At 35.5% G+C, this 22,813-nt stretch overlaps 1 protein-coding gene across 3 annotated transcripts in view; it reads right to left on the reverse strand.

Annotated features, from left to right (window-relative positions):
• The window catches only part of ZNF385D (zinc finger protein 385D), a 423,880-nt gene that overhangs the window by 52,805 nt on the left and 348,262 nt on the right, over positions 1 to 22,813 (reverse strand). For all 3 annotated transcript variants that reach the window (XM_027675374.1, XM_027675376.1, XM_027675375.1), the window contains one exon: positions 12,018 to 12,180. In XM_027675374.1, coding sequence (XP_027531175.1) covers positions 12,018 to 12,180 — 163 coding nt within the window. The remainder of the gene's footprint in view (positions 1 to 12,017; positions 12,181 to 22,813) is intronic.

A 22,813-nucleotide genomic window follows, 5' to 3' on the forward strand; every position in this document is an offset into this window, starting at 1 on the left:
TGTAATCAAAATAGAGTTTACATTCTTTTTGACAAAGTAAATACTCAAGTTGAATGGATCTATCGCATTAGGTCTTTCAGCATTAGGTCTTATTTCATTCTTAAGTAATTGTATTAGAACTTCCTTAAGCTTCCATTTGATGACATTCTTTGAATAAAGAAATAAAAATAATATATTTCATTTACAGTAATAAGATAAACCAAAATCTTTACATCCCTCCATCATTCTCAAAGAAGGTTTTTTCACAAGGCTTTCTGGAAGCATCACTATACCAGTGGTTCCTGTGTAGGAGATATTTAGCCCCGTACTCCCAAGCAGACCTCATCTTTACATCAAATCCCCCAACTTTTCAATAAATTCCATATGGGTCTTTTCTATATTAAAAACATTTGATGCACTGAATCTACAGCTCATCTTTATTACTTGCTCAGAACTCTAATTTTTATGCCAAAGACTTTATAGTTGCAGGTACCAGATGATGGAAGATTATATTAGAATTAAAACCTTATCCAAAAGGATTTTATCGGAATATTTCTATGCCAATTTGTACCTCAAGATTGCATTCCAAGGCCTATAATTAGCAGGTTTAAGCTGCTTAATGTGTTCCATCTTCATTCTGTAGCATTCTGGTATCTTAGATAATTTTGAACCTCTGCACATTCTAGAGCTGTGCAAATACAAAACATCAGGATGCTTACCCTTTGTCAATCAAATATTTAACCTCATAAAAACAATTTTAGGCAGGGAAGTCTAACTTTCTATCAATTTGTATTCATTACCATTATATAATTGATCTCATTTACTTCAGTACTCTAGTACTCTGCCAGCTGCTGCTTTAGTTTTCACAAGATTAGTGTCAGGTTAAAAGACCTATAAGTACTTGACTCATCCTGTTTACCTTTTGTGAATATTGACACAACGTTAACTTTTTTCTAGCTCTCTGGATTTTCTACAGTGTCAACAATGAAGAGAAAAACATAACAGTTATCCAGAACACTATTTATCTGCTTCTTTTAAAACTTTCTTATGCAAGTTTTCCTTATCTGTTGTCTAATTTAGCACTTGTAGTTAAATACACTTAACCTTGCCATTAGCATGGAAAACATTTAAACATCAACGTTATCATCAAGTTTACAGAAGTAAACTGGTTTCTTCCCTTCTCAGATTAAATCTATTAAGACACAGTTCCTTGGTTCCTGTTACTCTTAAAAGCACCTTTTTATTTCCCTTGATGAGCCTATATTTATTTTTGTATCCATTTGTTTCCTATAATATTATTCTGTAGTTCTTAATTTCTAATTTACATAAATTGTTCTAGCTCCTTTGGTACTAATTATGTTATAGACATGCCATAAAATCAGAGCTTTAATACCACTGTTTAATATATCACAGACGAGTATAAAATGCACAAAAAATAAAATGAGAAATACACAATAATTCTTCAAAATGTTTGAAACACTATATCTTGAATCTTGAGAATAAGAGACTGAACATATCTATTCTGAAGTTATAGGTGTGGCCTGCCCAAACTACCTTCAAGCAAGCCATTTAGTATGTGGGAAACTGCATTAAGTCTAAGAAGCATAGAATTCAGGTGCATGAAGACAAACAGCATGTTCGCTTTCCTCCTCAAACAGATATTGCTTTGTCCCAAGATAACTTGATGTTCGCTGGTGCTGAATATACCTTACAAAACCTAAGCTTAGCTTAAATTTAGCTTAGGCTTATTTAGATGAATTGCAACTGCAATGCTAGCAAACCTTAAAACAACTAGACGTTAGATGGATTTTTGTATTTTGCTATATATTCACTAATTCAAAATACAATACATTTTTTTCTTTAGGGGTAAGGAAGGGGAACAACAGCAGGAACTGCGAAAGTCTTTGGTCCTGTCTGATATTTCAGTTTGTTATATCTTTGACAGGGACCAAATATAAAATGAATATTTATGAAGTCTAACTCCATTAATACAGTAAATGGAAGGCATATTCTAGCAAAAGAATGACACATTAGGGAAGAATTTCACCTATAAGACTTCTCTAGCTGAGGAAAGAAATCACTGATCTGCAAAGAATTTCAATATATTACGGAAAGTTGTGGAATACCAAATGGAAGACAGAATACATGCAATTGTTGCAAAATAAAATTGTTCTTCACATTGTTACAGTCGTTTTTAATATTACTCAGTTTTGGCCTATTTCTGAAAACACCTACTATATGCACACAGAATACTCTGTCTCTAGAAATAATGATTTCTGCTGTCCTGAGTTTTTGTAACATGAATGTCAAATGAAATGGTCAATGACTGGGTAAAGCAGATTCTCCTGTGTTTATTAATACAACTATTTCAGCTATGGCTGTCTTTAGATCCCTCTGAATGGTGCTATAAGGGCATCATACAGCAATGGCTCCAACATTTAGCACAGTACATTTACTCATATTCTCAACCACACTCCTCACCTTTCTTGATTTAGGGGTGGCAAGGATGTGACACGAAAACACAAACGAAAATAACCTAAGCAAGCTATAAAGCATCTTTGGAGATGAGGTTGGTTTTAACTTAGAAATGTCCCCCACAAAAGAAGACCAGTCCTCAATAGATAACAGACTACTTCCTATTTCAATGTGATGTCAGCTTGAAAAAAGATGGATCACTTAAATGAAGACCTATCTACTCTTTTGTTGCCCTCGAAACAGACGCTTTTCATTTGAAAAATTCCATACTTGCAAAATCTGACCACCTATCTGAGAGCATTGGATCTACTCCATTTTAAATTAGTCCATAAACAATTACTCAACAGTAACATGCTTCTGAATCAATAAAAACTTGAAAAAAGATCTAGGACTGCAGTGCTATGATTATTTTGAAATCTGAATGGCTACAGCTGCAGTGCCTTCAGACCTGTCCTACGAGCTAGTGTCAATGCCATTGCCTACATAACAACAAAATGCACCATGAAGAATGAGTAGTCATCAAGCAGATGTTTGCTGTGGTGCTTGATTTAGAGCAGTACTGATGAATAACTGATAAACAGACACCTAATAAAAAGAATATTGCTCCCAAGATTTCTAGTTGTTACTACTATGGGCATGCAGCAGCCAAGCTGACATTTCCCTGACATACTGTGAAAGACTCAATATTTCAACAGAAAAGTCTTTTCAGACCTATGAACAATACTATTGCTAGTATTGGACTTTTCATACGGGTTCAATAGGCTGATACAGATGTTGTGACTGACAGTGGTTTCTATCTGCAGGATTATTCAAGCATAAAATTGTTGTCAAGGCAGCCAGGCCCACAAAATATACATGGTGTTCATATGATGGAGCTCTCAGCATACATAGATGCAAGCAAAGAAGGATTTTATTTTACATTCATGATCAATTGAGGCACACATAAATTACTGTAATTTTTATATCACCATTTAGCTACACTCTGAAAGAAAGAAAGAAAAAGCCCTAGTTCTACAAAGAGATCAAAAGAGAAGCTATTGTCTTCCAAATTGCCATCAAGCTCTAATACAAAATTGGTACAACAGTCTGTAGAATGCTGATAACAGCAAGTGCTGCAGTTAGCTACAGATTGTCTGAAGTACAGTAAAGTCAAAGCATAGATGATTTAAAGTGAAAGATGGTGTTGCAGGGTTTAATTTCACTGGTTTGGGCTGATTTTTCCAAGCATGTGATTAAGAAAACCAATAACTGTGAAACAGTAATTTCTAATTTCCAAGCAAATGACATGAGAATCAGAAAATAAGAGCATCTCTTTCAAACTATAGTTGCTTTTAAAGATTTTTCTTTCAAATAAAATTAAAAAAGAAAAAGTTCAACTTTAGGAATTGGGTGAGTAGAAAGTGGTCCATGAAGACTTATAGCTTGCTCTGAAATTCATCTGTATTGTGCTAATGACCATGCAATTACTCCTCATTTACTATTTCACATTTGCGACTTTTGAATGATTCATGCAAAATAACTCAAACAAGTTAATATGCAGTAAATTCAAACTTCAAGGTCATTGTTCATTTTTGATGTGTAGCAAAACATTGACTTCTAAGGGAAATCAATTTACATCCATCATCTCACAAGCTGAATCGAGAGTTAGCCTGTTAATTTTGTTGTGCCCTAAGCAATGCTGAAATGATCTGAAGAAATCATTTGCCGAAACAAAAGTACACTCTATGATATTATAAAGCATATGGAAACACAACAGCTAAGTTAAACAAACAGACTGCATTGAATTGTATTCCTAAATTAAACATCCTTAATATAATAATTACATATAAAAAGGTATCCACAGCCTAAGTTGTGCCAGTAAATTGCTCATTGGGATCACACAGTAAGTTGTTTCTGCATACATCAGTAGATTTTAAATATTATTAAATAATATTTTGAATTTTAAATACAATTAACATTAGTATTATTATTCAAAATAGAATTTCTTTTAGTTAGAAAAGATTACAAGTAAATCTGCTGCCTATATGTATGTATGTATGGCCAGTCTTCGCGAACAAAGATTTTGGGAAAGATCTTTTACCTTTCAAGCCTGCGCAATGGATTTTTTAGGTGAGACACAGCATGCGCTGAACTGAGCCCATCCTTTAATCCTAAGGTTCATCTGCCAGGGCCAAGTGAGCTTGGACAATGGCAGTGAGGTCCTCAGGACGTAGGTTTGTTTAGAGTGACCTTCTCATAGATGGATGGCCTTACAGGGCTGACGAGCTCCATCTGCCCGGGGGAGTATCCCTGACTGGGAATCAAACCTGGGCCGCGGCGGTGAGAGCGCCGCATCCTAACCATTAGACCACCAGGGGTCCCCGCTGCCTATAAAAATCCTAATAAATAGACAGTGACACTTTTAATTAAATATAAATTAATATATGTGTCATATATATCATATATATGTATATAAATATGTGTATATATGTAATGTATATAATATATATCTCTCTAACATATTAACATTATGTATATGTTAATATCAAAAATACAGCAGTATGTCTTCTTTAGCTTTCCTTAGGAAAGGAAAAATTAAGGTAGTTTGTCATGAAGAACAAAAGATTAAACAAGTAATGTGAAGAATAAGTGAAAAAAAAAGGTAGCTACACCAAGTAATACCAGAAATAATCCAGTAATTCTTAATATATGGAAGCCCTCATAAACATTTAAGTCTAGCCATTGCCAAAATGTATGTTTATTATAAACAGCTGAATGTGAGGGAGATAAAATTAAAGTGTAAATAAAAGGAAAGCGCAGATATGAGGAAACTGATTTTCATTTTAAAATGGGACTTTCTTTCCATTACAGGTTCTGGACCTGAAGCAGGAACTGCACAAATACATCTGTGTACAGGACTAATGTAACACATGGCTTTGACCACCTAAGTGATAAAAGCAAGTAAGCAAGGTGTGCTAATCCGTGATATTGGAGGAAACAATAGTAAAAAACTGGTCTTGAACAAAGAACAGCATATATTGCAATTAAACATGCAATAACATATTAATATAAATACAAAGTATATTTCTTTATATTTCTAAATGAAACTGGTGTCATACTACTCAGTTATATGTTGTCCATCTCTAAGTATTCACACAAACAAGTATTCATTTGGGCATGTTTGAAGTTTTCCCTACAATTTAGAACAGAAGTTTTGAATCTTGACTAAAGCATTATATGCTGACTGATAGCAAAGTCCCTTGATTTCTTACTAGAGACCTGAGAGACACAATGTTCTAATAGGATGTGCTCACTAGGACGCCTATGGTTGAAGATAATATGAGAAAGATGAAGTTAACATTTTATTACTATATCACACATACTCTAGCAATTTACCTTTATTAGGCAATAATTTTCTTTCCATGCCTAAAATATTAGATAAGAAAAGGGTTCATGTTTTTCTAAACAAACAAACAAACAAAATCAGGAATGTCTGACCTAGGAGACCGGGGTAAAGGAATGTCAGAAAGACAACTTTCCCTTCATCCAGGAGGATTTGGTTAGAGAACTGCTAGGCAAACCTGACATCCACAAGTCCATGGGCCCTGATGGGATGGATCCATGAGTGCTGAGAGAGCTGGCAGACACCTTAGCTAGGATGCTCATGATCATCTTTGAAAGGTAAGGTGAGGTGCCTGAAGACTGGAAGAAAGAAAATGTTACCCCAGTCTTCAAAAAGGGCAAGAAGGACCCAGGGAACTACCAGCCAGTCAGCCCCATCTCAATCCCTGGAAAGGTGATGGAGTGCCTCTTTCTGGAGGGCATCTCTATCCACATGGATGACAAGAAGGTGATCAGAAGAAGTCAGCATGGATTCATTACAGGTAAATCATGGTTGACCAACCTGATTGCTTTGTACAATGAAACAGCCACCTGGATTGATGAGAGTAGCAGATATTGTCTCTCTCAACTTCAGCAAGGCTTTTGGCACTGTCTCTCACAATATTCTCATAGGCAAACTCAGGAAGTGTGGACTGGATGAGTGAGTATTGAGGTGAATGGAGGATTCCAGAGAGTTGTAATCAGTGGTACAAGGTCTAGTTAGAGGCCTGTCACTAGTGTTGTCCCCCAGGGTTCAATACAGGGCCCAGTATTGTTTAACTTATTCATCAATGACTTGGATGAAGGGGCAGATGTCTCCTCAGCAAGTTTGCTGATGACACGAAGCTGTGAGGAGTGGCCAATACCCCAGAGGGCTGTGCAGCCCTTCAGCAGGACCTCAACAAATTGGAGGTATGGGCAGAGAGAAAAGCTTTTTGAAATTCAACAAAGGCAAGAGCAGAGTCCTGCATGTAGGGAAAAATAAACCCATGGACCAGTACAGGCTGGAGGCCAACCTGCTTGAAAGCAGCTCTGCAGAAAAGGACCTGGGGGTCCTGCTAGATGACAAGCTGTCCATGAGCCAGCAGTGTGTCCTTGTGGCCAAGAAGGCCAATGGTATCCTGGGGTACATTAAGGAAGAGCATTGCCAGCAGGGCGAGGGATGTGATCTGGCCCCTCTACTCAGCCCTGGTGAGGCGGCATCTGGAATGCTGTGTCCAGTTCTGAGCTCCCCAGTAAAAGAGATACATGGAGCTCCTGGAGCAGGTCCAGCAGACTGCTACAAAGATGACTGGGGAACTGGAGTATCTCTCTTAGGAAGAAAGGCTGAGAGAGTTGGGCCTGTTCATCCTCAAGAAGACATGACTGAGAGGGGGCCTTAGCAACGTCTGTAAGTATATGAAAGGAGTGTGTCAAGAAGATGGAGCCAGGCTCTTTTTGGTGGTCCCAAGCAATAGGACAAGAGGCAATGGGCAGAAAATGCTTCTTTACTGTACAGGTGACTGTGCACTAGAACAGATTGCCCAGTATTTTTAGAAGTCTTCATTAATGATAATGGGACAGAGTGCACCTTCAACAAGCTTGCTGATGGTTAAAAACTGGGAGGAGCACCTGATATACCAGATGGGTGGGTTGCCATTCAGAGGGACCTGAATTGACTGGAGAAGTTGGATAACAGGAGTCCCCTGAAGTTCAGTGAAGGGAAGTGCAAAAGTCCCACAGCTGGGAAGCAATAACCCTACACAGCAGTCTGGGCTGGGGTTAAGCATCCGGACAGCATCTTTGCGAAAAAGGACCTGGGATCCTGGTGGGCACTACTTGAAACATAAGCCAGCAGTGTATATATGAGATGAGAGAATAAAAAAGACAGAGGCTCTTCTCAGTGGTGTCCAGTGAGAGGACAAGACCAAACAGCCAGAAACTGAAATACAGGAGGCTGGACTGAAATATAAGAAAAACTTCTTTACTCTTCTTTATTCTAAAGCTGGTCAAACTGTAGAATGAGTTGCCAACAAAAGCTTGTGAAGATACACAAAACTCAGCTGAAAAAGATACTCAGCATTGTGCTCAGGCTAACTCCACTCTGACCTGTAGGGGTGATCTTGTCAATCTTCAGATGTCTCAAACATTCTGTGATCCAGTAGTATTGTGGCTGCCAAACTCTTGCATATATTTCTCAACATTTTTGTGTCAAGCCATATTTCTTTCCTTCTCCTTCAGAGTTTACCGTGACTTACCACAACATTTCTAATATCTTTCTCTCTCCCGCCTCCACTTTTATGCCCAAGACCATGCCAGAATGATTGTTCTCTCCCACTCCAAGTACTCTCTATTTCAGAATTATCCCAGTTGGACTGAAATTGGTATTTCAGGAACAAGTTTCATCTGTTGACCAGAAATATCTTATCACTTCTTAGACAAAAAGAAAAAGGCAAAAAAAAAAGACTGTAAAGGGGTAGTGAAACTAAATTTTTTTTCCACAGAATTTTCATGTCTCAGTGAAGAAAAAATGAGACGACTTATGCTTTCCTCCATGTTGTTACCCACACATATGTTCAGTATCTGAGAAGAAAACAAACCTCTTCCCTTTTCTTCTCATCCATACCTCAGTGTTTTCATTTCTTGTGATGCCTTTATTATTTGAATATGTTTATGTTACCACTCCTTTAAAACACCTGCCTATTACATTTACAGTGCCCGTCTCCCTAAGCTGTCTTTCATTGTATGTAGAACTGTAAGCTTTTTGGGATGGGTGCCAATATTTTGTTCTCTGACACCACAGGGATCTCTTAGCTGTTAAGACTGTACTAGTGATAGATAATCTTGTCTGTGTCTTGGCCCAGATACACACTATTTCTGCTCATAACACTTTTCTCTGTTTTAAGAGCTGTTCATTGCATTTAAGTTCAAAGGATTTAAGACGTAGTGTGTAACATTCAAAAGCAACAATAAAGGCATATATGCATGTGTGTTAATATATAACAAAAATAAAAATATGAATTTTTATTGTCACCCCTTGGAAAATAAAGAAATACTGAAATCTGGCTTGTATGAGACCATAAAGTAGATTTTGCCTTGGAATGGTCATGTTTTCTGTCCTATATGACTGCGAGTATAACACAAAAAATGGTAAATACAGATAAAAGAAAGATGTTAACTGATAACTGATAACAAAGTTCCCACATCTTGAGAATGGCATTGCCCATTGTGTCTGGCCACTGTGGCTGTCAACATAACCCATCATGATATTTTATTCCCCCAAAGATTTCTCAAGTTCAAGCCTTCTAATAATACTAAAAGTTTGTTTAAAGGGAAAACCAATAAATTAGCAACTTTCACAGAACGAGCAAAGAGCAAAATGACCACATATTTTATGTTTTCTTCTTAACACGTAATTTAAACACCAGGAATCATGTATGAGAGGTTTTAAGGTATTTGCTTACATTGTGAGCTGCACAGTGCCAATAACACATGCTGGAGCCACATCTAACAAAACAGTTCCAGAATAAGCAACATAACAAATTGCTGCTTTAGATCTTGAATCAGTTTGTATACTGTGTGATCTTTTTCATAATCCTCATTGCATAGCACTGCAGATTTCCTGATGACATTTTGTTTACTGGAGCTGCTAAGGGTACACGGAACCAGTGTACCCTGTGCTGACCAATGTGCTGTGACTGACGTGCAATTAACCATTTAACCACTGCTGCAGATGATATATAAGAGGTGATATGAACATGACCCTATCCTCAGTGTATTTGGGATCAAGTATTAATCTTCAGCAGACAGCTTAAAAATACTGTAGAAAAATCTTTTGTTCCAAATGATCACAAGTACATGGCCTTAGCAACAAAACCTATTTCTAGTTATGAAGGATTAATTAATGAATTATATTCATTAGTACAACTACTCCCTAAGAACTGCATAGTACTATCACACTATTTGACTTTCACAGTAATCATTTCAATATGCGCAAACTCACAGCACAGTATATTCTCAGGTTATTCTGGCTTTCTGAAATAATTTTGCCCTTAAAATTTTTATCAAGCAAATATAAGATATAAAACAACAACAAAGAAAAGAAAATTCAATTATGAAATTTTTAACTTGTCATAGTAGACAGAAAAATTTCATCCTTTTGGTTACCCAATTATTTTTTTTTTCCTCATATGTATAAATATACATGCTTAACAAAGGATAATTTACACTAATGGTGTTATTCTGTTGCCAGTCACATCAATGTTGACCTGTAATAACTGCATTTGGGTAGAACTTGCCACCTTCCATTGAATACCACTGATTGAATAGGGCTTTTGCCAGTAGTTGAATCAGGGTCTCAATAGTTTAAGAAATTGTCTGATTTAGGGTTGTTTGTCAATTAACCTCAACATCTGTCTTTTAAAATACCACAAAGGTCAGTATTTCTTAAATAGAATACATATATTTATACATGTACATACATGTATGTATACACACATTCTATGATATTAATCCAGAAAGTTAAAAACAATGTGTAAAGCTGAGAAAACTCCTGTGTAGGCCATTACTTGTGTGCGCAACTAGATTTCTGATATTTTCTTACTTATGCCAATATAAAAACTGATTTGTACTATTGACCTTGGATACAACACAGTTCATATATCTTGTCAGGGATCTAATTCAAAGCTTGATGGAAAGACAGACTGGTTTTAAGGCACCTTGGAAAATCCTTCAAACTTACACAGCATAAGATAAAAGCTTTTGAATAATACATTTTAAAGCTTTAAAAGATCTCTCTTTTCTTCGGTTATTTTCTCCAACCACTAGACCATATTGGAAAAAATAAATCACTCTTTTCACAAAACATCCTCCTTCCTGTTCTGAATATGCCAACAAGTAAGAGCAGGAAAAACTTTTAAAGGTACTTGTATGTTTAGAAACACATATTTTCACAAATAATATTTGACATTGTTCCTATTCTCCCACGCTTCGTTTCTTTCATGATACAAAAGTTCTCAGAATGTGTTCTTTTTTTTTTTAACAAACACAAAAATAACGTAGCAAATGTTTTTTAAAGTCATCCCATTATAATTAGATTATAAATCTCCATAATATATATGCTGTCTATAATAAAGGGTATAATGAAGATATATATAGAGAGAGACAGACAAAAAGATATCTGTCTATAACAAATATAGTGAAGATGTATCTTAAGATGTATCTTACTACACATGTCTGCAAGGTACTTTTCTGTTATATTATTTCGTTAACGCATATCCATTTACAATGCTTAACTTACTGCATCAGGACTGGTTCCAAATGAGCAGTTTTCAGCATCAGTAGATAGGTCTCTGATGTTTCAGAGCTTTAGCTTTTTTTTGCTATGCTTACTTCTGTCTTGTTTGGGGAGGCGGGGTTGGTTATGACTAAATATGCTAACTGTATCCCTTTATACACAAGAGCTGTCATACCTTGTGAGACACTAGACTACACCTCAGTGATCTTCCAACCTTCCACTGATATTTCCAGCAATAGCTACATAATTCAAATGCAATCTTAACCAAATCCTGTTGACTTTACAAATACTCACATAGATTTTATTTGCAAAGAAGCAACTTTTACCCATACAATAACTTAAAAGCTATTATTTCAGTCTGAAGACTCATTTAAGCAGAATAATTGGCATCAATAGCACTTACCTGATTGTGTGGAATAGAGGTTATACAGCTCTTTCCAATTAAAAACCATGCAATATCCATTTTAAAACAATAATGTAATGTTTGAAGTTTATGAAAATTAGGTTTTTACTGAAAATGCTTTTTAAGAGGCTTTAGACACAAATAGTGAAATTTATTACATTGTGGTTAAAAATAATGTGCTATATATAATAATTTATAGAGAGAGACTGCATACAGACCAGGAGGTTTAGATCAGTTGATATGTTAATCAAGTCATGAGTATTGCATTCCATCGTAAAAGAATGTCAAGCCTCTTTTCACTGAGAGAAATTGGCTACATGACTATCAAACTCTCACCAGCCTACTGAAAGGACTAAAAGAAATCAGTATCACACAGAAAGATGGATTGAGCATGAATAAATGTGGCAAGCACATAAACAAACAGACATGGAATTAAAAAAGAAAAAAAAACCAAACCAAACCAAACCAAAACACAGAGCAAACCAAAACCAAAACAAATGAAACCAACAAAGATTGTCGCTTAACCTGTTTTGTCAGAGCTGGTATTGATGGTATTGGTAGTGATGGAAGTGAAGGTAGTCTTTGCGCTGTCCTTGGTAGTAACAGATTTCTGCTTATTTTTCATGGCTTCCAGTGCTTTGAGCTTCTTGGCATGTTTAGTGCCTTTGTAGTGGGCCGCAGCCTGGCTCTACAAAGGAGAACAAAATGAACCATGCAATCAGGCTCATTTCTAAACTGGCATTCTCTGTATTAGTACAAATACAGACTACCTTTCAATAATGGGTACCATTCACATTATCCAAGTAGTGACCAAACAGGATATTATATTTAGAATGATGCTTGGAAAACAACGGAAAAAGTACTCAAGCAACCCAAATTTAATAAATACAGTATATTACTGTATAATGGTATCTTACTTTCAGACCAAAATTAGGTTGTTTTAGTCTACCTCGCTACCATTTGTTTTTCTATTAAGACTTATGTTGCTTTCACACAAAAAAAATAATTCTCAGGCAACAGGGAGGATGGTACTCTCCTCCCATCAGCTTTGTACTTTTCCAGTTCCTATTTCAAACTAGAGATTTTGTCAAAGCTTCCTTCAAAGATCAGTTTAACAGTGGTATCAGGAACTTCTCAGCAAATACTGACAATAAAAAACAAACCAGAAACACCCCAACCCAAAACCAGCCCAAACAAAAGAAAGGAAAATATAAAACACACCCTTCAAAGCCCATCACCAAAGAATTAATTGAATGTGAGACAGACATGCAATTAGCTGGCTTTCCTAAAAAAAAAGAGGATTACTTTTGTTCATCTGCTACAGAAGGTAGTGTTTGAAATTCAAAGCCAGGAGCATCCTTTCAAAGGAGAAAGCTCACACAAATCCTGTCACAGTCCCAAATATATTTTGGCTATTTCATATTGTTAAGCTAAAATAGATTTGTATGTGCATTACTATTAAGATTTATGCATTACACTGTAGGTTTTTTTATTATTTCAAGAGCTATAACCAAATTTCTTCATTTAATTTATGTGCAAGTATATTATAAGAATAGTATTTGAACTATAAGATTAAACCTTATAAAAGAAACACTGGAATTAATATGAATATTCAGAGTTTATTTCTTCACTAATTATTTAAGTTTTTTAAGAAAGATAGTCTTTCAGTTGATGTTAACAAACTGAAAAATTGCCTATAGTTTTGTTGCTGATCTTCAAACTTTATTGAAAGTATCTCCTTTATAACTTGAAAGAGAAGACTAGAAATATAATAAAAATTTAACTACTACAGAATTGAACAAATGAAAAGCAACTATTCTGGGTCAGTTCAAGGACCCACAAAGGTCAGTATTTTCTTTTTGGCATGAGACAATAGAAGATACTTAGAACACAAAAGAAAGGTAAAAGTTTTCTATTGTGGAATCAGAAGAATCAAAATGGAATATTCCAACACATATGGAATTGAGTGGCTATAAACCCAGAGCATCAAAGGGATAAAAACACACAGTCATTTGAATCGCTAAGTTGCTCATGCAGGTAGAAGAATCCTGCATTATCTGGAATCTATTAGTCATTAGACCTTTATTTAATACTCTTTGATCTGCTGAATTTTGGAGAGAGAAGTTCTAGTGAATATCACTGTAAGAGAGTATATTATTCCTGAGACTTATGACTTTCAGCTTACATGAAAAGTCTTGATTCCTTCCAGATGCCTGAGATTTGAGAAGCGTGAGGTGGGTAGGAAAGAAGTGAGAAACCTTGTTTAAGCCAATAAACACATACATGTGTATGTGTATGCACATATAGATACACGCACACATACGTTCTTGAATATTGAGATGCATCATTCAGTTTGGTTGAAAAGCCAGTTTCTCTATACCTAAAATAATGTAAATATTGAAATAGGTACCCTTATTGAAAGAACACTGGACAGTGAAGTTTTTAGTTAGAAACAACTTGAACAGAAACAGCACAATCATGCACCTTTTACAACTCTCAACACATAACATTGAGACATATTGTAAGCCAAATACAAACAGTCAAGGAATGTTAATTATAATCAAACCGAAAGACCAGTGTTAAATTATGATGACACATTAAAAATGACATTATACTGTACACCCTTGTGTTGCTATCATGTCAACTATTTTTACAGTTTCTAGCCAAATTTAATCATCAGTCAGCTTCAGATTGTGATTGAACTTGTTTTCCCTGACTAACAACGTCACTCGTCAAACATCAGAAATGTAGTCCGAACATGGTCCTTAATACCGAATTATAAATGTCGATATTAGTTTGATACACAGCTCAACTTTATTCACAGAATTGCTGGCAGAGAACTCCAGATTTGACTCCTGCATCCTAGGTCTCTCCAAATTCTCACAGCTATAGCCTCACAAACCTCATCTCAAGTTGCATATTGGATTCACAAGGAATATACAATGACACCCCATGTAGAAATTGGTAATCTTTTCAGTGCTCTGAAATATATGAATGAAATTGCTCTAAAGTAGAAACACATTGCTCAAATTTACAAGTACGATGGCCGTTACTTAGAGTTGTCCATAACTCACTTCCCACAGAGTGCTTCCAGTTTACCCAGCTTCTACTTAAATAAGATCTTCATGACTTTTTTATTTCAAAGTTTAAACCTCCTTCTGCTATTGGGACACAAAGCCATCTGAGCTTGTTTCAATATAACTGTAGCTGGTATGTTATTGGGAGTTCTGTGCGAGAGCAAACAGATTGCTCCTAAGCATTTAACCAGCTCCAAATTAGCTTATGCTGAACTTTTAAAACTGAACTGGAACCCTAATTAAAAAAAAAAAAAAGAAAGAAAGAAAGAAAGAAAAGTCTGTCATTATCTTTCCTTGCATGAGTAAGATGTAGGAAATGGGAAAATATCCATAAATATCTTTTTCAGCACAGCAACACAAAATATGGTACCTCAATGAATCATTCCTTGCAGCTGTAACAGGACTAAAATAATCCTCCCTGCTTAAATGGCTTTTACTTGTAGCCTCATTCCTTAAATGGTATTTACTTGTAGGTTGAATACAAAAATAAGATAGATCATAAAACGGAATTATTCCCAACTTTCGCGCAGAATTAAGAAATACTGAGAGAGAGCAGAAGAGTCAAAGACAAGTTAGTCCCAGTTTTTGGTGCCAAACATGATGCTTAACTGAATGAAGAGACTGTACTCCATCAGAAAGCTGACAAGGAGTCTCCTTCTGGAACTCTTCAGACTTCAACAGTTGCAAAAAACAAACCGATAATACATATATGTTTTTAAATTACCTTAAGCAGTTGTGCTCAAATGAGATATGAGCAGAGGTTACAGGTGAAACCTTACATCTACAGAAGCCAATGGGAATCAAGGGAGGATTTCCCTTTCCATGTTTTGTAAAGGAGTACTTTTATAATTGCTCATCTTTGTGGAAGCCAGTTTCCCTTGAGAAAAAACTGATCTAAAATTCCCTCATTATTTAGGAAAAATATTTCCTATTAGGATAGAACACTTAATCATAGTCAATCAGCTATACCAAAACCCCTCTAATATTAAATTCTGTTTCTTTTTATGGTTACAAAAGAATACATTAGAAGAATACCTTAAGAAAGAGCTTACTTTCTTCCTTCATTATAGTTCCCACATTTGATACACAGAATTAACCCTAGCACTGTGAAGACAAGTCACTGTCAGCTAATGTGTAACCCAGTCAGTGATGAAGCATGAGAAATGTCAAATATTGCTGGTGCAAAATTATAGTGAACTTGCATCCGTTCTTGAAGAAGATGTCTAACATGAAAGTAAAAAGTAGATTATTACTTTCTATCTGAAGATGAAAACTCAAGGATCTTTTACTAAATTTTGAGGGCTCTGATCCTGCAAATTACGTATAGACAAACTTTGGTCTATGGGAACTACTGCAGTGAAATAGAAAAATGTCTAAATAGCAAGTCACTTTTTAATGTTATTTGTAATGACTTCTTGCCTATTTGAGCAGTACAAGCTAACTTAAGCATCTCTTTTGTAAAACAAATCTCCTCCTCTTGTTCCAGGCATCTGTGTTGAATAATTAGGGACCTTTCTAATCCGTATGTTTTGTAGCCTTCACAAGTTGCTAGAATATAAAAAAAAGTATTTGTCTATATAAACATTTGTTATATGTATATATATATATGCGTGTGTGTGTGTTGTAAGTACACAGACATAAACATACCATAAAAGAATAAAAAGTTCTATATGCAGTTGTGAGTAGTTAGAAAATACAACCATAGTGTAAAAACCCAGCTGTATTTTCTTTGCAGAAGTGCAATATGGTACCACAATCACCATAAGGACATCATATTACCAAGCAAATTGCAATGTGTAAAATACACTGAGAAAGATGAAATATTTTAAACAATCCAGGCAGTATTCTCTTACAATTCTAGTCAAGATATCTACGTGGAAGTCTTCAAAATAAGTTTGTCTGCCTGACTCGGTGAATCATGTCTTCTCACTTATGTTCTCTAGGCATTGGTCCAACAAAAACATTCTGCTTAATTTTGTGCATTGAGACAAAACACAGGTCTCCTCTTATTCTTAGAAAGTTTTCAACTTAGCAGCACTGCATCTTCTATCCTTTTTATATTCCTCCCAGTCCACCTCACATTGCCACTCTTCTTACAGATTTTTTTCCTGCCTTAATCATTCTCCCTAGGCAATACCTTCATAATTAAAGTCAGTTCAAAGAAAAGAAATTTTTTTCAAAAAATGTGGTGAATTTGTTCCACTGATTCTTCCTCTGGAAAAATAAATCCAACTACCTTGTATTGTGACTTTCTCATTTTATAGTGCATTTTGAAAGATGTCCATTTTGGAGAGCGCTCTGCTCCATGCTTTCATCTGGTCAATTAGTAGCAAGGCTGCAGTCTGTCTGCACCCTTAGAAGACACCAAACAAGGGCTGAGAGTGCTGAAAAGTCCTTTTTGTCTGTCTGAGACTTGAGAAGATCATATCATGTCTTTCTTTTATCAGCAACTAGATGCTACCACCCCCTCTGCTGTTATTTCCTCTATGACAGTAGTGATTTTGGCTACTACATCGGCAGCTGATGTCAGGATTCTCCAGAATAAAAAGCTCTGAAAAAAAAAAATTTAGATTCCTGGTTCAAACTAATACTGTCAGTGAGCTGGGCACACATGGAAAGCAATAATACACAACTGCATAAGCCAAGAAGGCTTCTGTCCTTGATTAAGTCAGGGAAATTGTTTATGAGATGCCTATACTAGTTATTATTGTAATCTTTGAGTATGATATTTTCCTATAGTTGGGCAGTCAATAAGTATTTCAAATATAATTTTACTGATGTCCTATGCACACAAGAAAGTGATAAAATTCAAATGACCTTTTTAGTTTTGGAACAAGCATGACATTTTTTCCTAATGACTCCAAAGCCTGGCCAGTCAGTGATGATAGCACTGCTCAGGGAAGGTTGCAGTATGCAGCCGAGACAGCTGTATTCTTCCAGATATGTGCCATTTACATAACCTGAGTTGATCTCTACAGAACTTCTCCACTAAGTAAACTGGAAAAGTTAACAGGGAGAAAATGTAACAGCCCTGAGATGGCCAACACTTTGTTCAGCCTAGGGCAGGGCTTTAACTGTAAGCAACACTTAAAAAATTGAATAGAGGATAGTGCAGTCTTTTTCACAGAGATGTATTTACTCTATTTCGTAGGTAAGTTTTATTTGAGGTTATTTTAAATCTTACAAAATAATTTCTTATAAGGCCTACTGTTTTGTTTTCCCAGTGAGTACATGCGGGAAATTCAGGACTACTCACAAGTCCTGTGCTTACTTTCTAGAAAAGAGAGGAACTCCACGGACTTCAACAGTTTCACAGACGCTGCACAAGAAACAACTAAGTACCTGTGCAAGTCTTTGCAGAATAGGAGATTAAGTGAAGACATATAATGTAATTTTTAAAGATGATGTCAACACAGTGACTTGTTTCATATTGAAGGAGTATCCTAATTTCTGCCTGATACATACAAATACAATCTGCAGTCAATTATAGTGCAGATAAACTTTGTCTATCCTCATTTCTTCCTTCTGCTAAGCTTACCTCTATTTTCTGAAATGTGTCATTTTACTTTTTTGTGCACTCTATCATTCCCACCATTCTGTAATATAATTATGCACTCAGATGTAACTGTGGTATAAAACAAATGTGTAATATGACTTCTTTTAGATATGTTCTGAGAGAGGGCTTTTGCCCCTAAACTATTATCAATCAATTAGCCCCTTTCCCTAGAGTCAAAAAACAAGGCAAGTACCAAAAAGGTTTTTTCTGTAGAAAAAAAAAGTAATAAATTTCTCCAGAATAAAATAAATGTCCCACCACATTACTCCCCAGGTAATTTTATCTTTCCATGGCAAGAAAAGCTTTCTATTCCCTCTTCTCCTTCCCAGACATTTATTCAATATAGTCATGAATGTACCCTGAGACTCAAGGATCAGAGAGAATGGGTGCTTTCTGAGCTCACTAGCTCCTTTGCATTAATAAAGCAGCTTTATCACACTTCCTGTATTTGGGCTCCTTCCAAAACCATTTCTATAATGATGAGAGACTGCATCTGGCAAGAGTCTGCATCACATTGTGACAGATTGGCATTGACCCCATTCTTATGGTAAAATCATCCATCCTATAGTAAAATCAATTTCATTTTCATTATGGAAAGGAATATCATACTTTCGTTATGGAATGGAAAAGCTATTTTATCTTGGTCAGATGAAGAAGGTCAAAATTTTCTACTTAACATCATTTGCCCCATCATACAGTATGTTTATGACTATCTATCTCCCTGTACTGTAAGCTGCCATTGTGTGTGGCATTACTTCAAATTACTTAATCAAGATACAGAAGATTTTCTAGATACATTATACACTTTACACAGCATTTTGAGGCAATATACACAGTATCAAAATATATATACTGAAGGGAAGATAACTCAAGTAATCAATCACTTACCATACCTGGCGCTTTTCCTTTAAGGACACCAGTACTTCATGCAGCACAACAAAATTACATTACATGTTGAAATTCGATAAACAGACTGTGCTTTACCATCTATTTAATCTTTTTTTTTTTTTTGTTAAGGCAGAGCAGTTTTAAACACTTTGAAATGTCATCAAGTTCTGGTGTGTGGAATTTTATATATACTGACTTCCATAGTAATAGCTGTTTCTGGGAAAGCTCTTTGGTGGGGAGATGAAACACGCTCTTTTGAAAACTGGTATTAACTTTAACATAAATATACCTCAGCTTCTCTGCACTAGCAGTAGACACACCCACATATCTTTATTCATTGTGTTAATGAAATTAATAATGTAAATGCAATTTCATGTTCAGGTTGTACACAAACAATATTTACTTAAAAACAACAGATGTTGTTGAATTTAAAATAACCGCAATTTTCTGAAGAGTGTTGAAAAGTTCAGTCTTTTCTAGTGTCATCTGAAAATGGATGACAGTGGTAGCCAACACCTGTTTGAATCTGAGTTTGTCATTGTTCAGCTAATTGGAGTCAAGGATATACACATACACTTACCTGCCCAGAGACTCATTTAATTTAGAAACTTGTCACTGTCTGAGCGAAAAATACTTGATTCCTTCTGCATCCAGCTTGAGAAGTTATAACTAAAGAATGTTAAGTGGGCGGGTTTAGTGTAGCTCATCTGAGTGTTTTCACCTGGTTTCTGTTGCCCAGGAAACTGGTTTTGTGTGTTTACATTCATAATAGCAATCTCATTGAATTCTGAGTTTCTGGTGTTTTTTGATTGAATCAAAGGATCATGGAAGAATAGTGGAGAGACACAAAGATACTACAAGAAATTTCACAGAAAACAAGAAAAGCTCAAAAAGTGCATATTTAATTATTCAGTATGATTTGAACTTTATATTTGAAATTGCAAACAAGTTAATATAACTTGTATATACAAAACCACAAAAGAGAATTAATGGAGATATTTTCACTGCTCTTAAGCACAGTGTTAATACTTTTATTGGAATTACTGGTTTTAATACTATAATTATTACAAGTTTTTCAAACTTCAGGTTTGCCTTTAGAAATATGTTGATTCAGCTTTCTGTTTCTTTCACTCAAATACACACATAAACACTCAAATACATACATAAATTTTTCATTTTGAATTTTCAATTTATATTTCAATAGTTATTTTAATGCAAATTTTTCCAGCATCCTTTAGATCAACTCCTAACCATAAGAAGAAATTCAAAACCCACAAGAAGAAACATAAATGCTCAAATTTTCTGATTACAGCTCTATTTTATGTAGACTTGGTTGCAATTAGATGCTTCCCAGGTTAAATGTCCAGCCTTCTACAAGAAGGCTGTAAATGTTTTTAAAATATTATGTGAAATTTTCCTGTGAGAAGTTTGCACAGCTGCTCAAAGACTGATAGTTTAAAGCTAGGACTAATCACAGAATATGCTGAGTTGGAAGGGACCCATCAGGATCATCGAGTCCAGCTCCTGGCCCTGCACAGGACATCTCAAGAATCACACCATGTGCCTGACAGCATTGTCCAAACACTTTCTGAACTCAGACAGACTTGGTGCTGTGACCACTTCCCTGGATGAGTTTATTCTTTCGTTCTCTTCATATTTCAAAGGAATCCAAGCCCTCCAGGTGCAGAAATATCCATGGAGGGCAATGTGTTTTCTTGGAAAAAAAGAACTCTCAGCCCACTACTTCTTTTCTTATTTAGACAGATTTCGTATCTCTAAAATAGTCCTATGCCAATAGTCTGTTTAAAAAGTCCCACTACAGGTTTATCCACTTGACTTTTCTCATTGGGAGAAAATATATATTACATGAAAAAGAGGAAAAAAAGTAAAATGAATAAATACTGTTTCCTACCTTAAAAAAATAATTTTTTTAATGTAATAAATCAATGTAAATAGAACAGAAATATCTAAATGATGATAACAGTTAGTGACATACCATGGAAGCAAATTTGCATTAAAAACAAATTGTTTTATCTAAACAATTAGCCAAGAAGAAAATATTTTGAGAAAAACAATGAAAATATCCAGAAGGAACAACGGCTTATAAGGCATAGGAAAACTTGAAGATCAGTCAGTCTACAACAAAGTTATATTTATTACTTTACATAATTTTACACCTTTGGCCTTGCTTTCAATCATCCTTGGATGATTCTGTGAACTCACTCGCAGCCTCAATTAAGTCCATTCAGAGCCTCAGTGAAGTCCACAAATGCTGTATATTCCTACAGGGTTTGCCAGCACACTTCTACCAACTATTATAGGGTCAGAGCCTTAGTACTTCGAATCATCTCCTTTAGAGATACATAGTGCACACAGACCTGCTTGTAGTGCAAGTTAGTTATTAAATCAATTGTTGGTTCTTAAAGTAATGCATATATGTGGATAGATTTAGTTGTTCCAAAAGTAGTGAAGACTGAAAAATGGGTTTTATTTACTGACAAAAGTAGGTTGTTGTACTGTCATCAGTACAGAAGCTGGTACGATATCTTCCAGTACAAAGCCGATGGCTCAGCTTCTTTCACTCCTTTAAGCTATCTGTCAGGTTCTACGTAGGAAGCCATGGTTAGGGACACAAAATAGTATACAAAACTTAATTACATGTTCTGACATCACTTACTGTTCACACTGCAGCTATATCTTGTCTCCTTTCCACAAACCTTCCTTCCCTCTATCTGATGTTACACTGAAATCTGCAAATCTTGTTTTTGTTTTCCATTGACAAAAACTAAATATTCTTTTACTGAAGCTAAAAGAAACCAGTTGCGATTCTACAAACTTTACTGGATAAGAATAGTTCCTCTGAAATCAAAAGGACATTTTAGGTGCTCAAGTTATAGGACAAGTTTCTCAGAGATGCTCTATGCTTCAGATTCAGTCACATTGGCTTTTATGTTTCTCATCTTCTCTAGTCAAGCACAGGTTATCAGGTTCAAAACTGGAACAGCTTTATGAAATTGTACGGTATATAATACAAAAAAACGGTCAAACTAGACAGCTATAAAAGCACTTTCTGATTTTAAAACCTAAGATATTTCATGGTTTAGATTTGTTTGGGCAGGGATTTTTGAAAGAGTGAAATTTCCAAATGGTACTGAAATTTAATGCTGAGACTCCAAAATCTTTGGAGCAGGCAAATTCCTTCATACCTATTTGTTAACAAATTTATACTCATGTATTGTCCTTTATTGTTTTATGCTGTTCTTTCTTTCGTTATTCTAGGGCTAAGGAAAAGTTAAGATGTCTACCCTGGTCTCTACAAAATTACTGTTGGAAAACTGATTCCTTTAGTAAAAAGCCGTGGAGATTTCTGAATCTTCTTTGAATAAAATGAAAAAAAGGAATCTAATTTCACCTCCAATGATGAACTGAAATTGTGAATAACTCTAGTTTACATCAATGACATCTCATTGCTGTGATAAACAGTATGTCTCAGTATGCTTTGCAGCACCCCAAAGTTACATGATGAAGGACATCCTACTGAAAATTTAAGCCTAAATGGAGACAGAACTCTCATTAAGGAAATCTCCTATTAGGTTTCTAAGCTAGTGCTATACATTTGGGGTGTATGGACAATTTGAACCAATTTGGGCACAATGAGCTTCAGGATGCTTTCTGGAGTTCAAACATCAATAAGTACAGGTGAAGCAGCAACACTGGAGAGCTATGCTTTTTATGTTCATACTTTTATGACCTTAAAAACTGAATCCTATAAAAAATTTCTTTAATATGTTATGCTTAAT

The sequence above is a fragment of the Neopelma chrysocephalum genome, unplaced genomic scaffold (assembly GCF_003984885.1).
Source record: "Neopelma chrysocephalum unplaced genomic scaffold, ASM398488v2 Primary Assembly neopelma1_26, whole genome shotgun sequence".
NCBI classification, from domain to species: domain Eukaryota; kingdom Metazoa; phylum Chordata; class Aves; order Passeriformes; family Pipridae; genus Neopelma; species Neopelma chrysocephalum.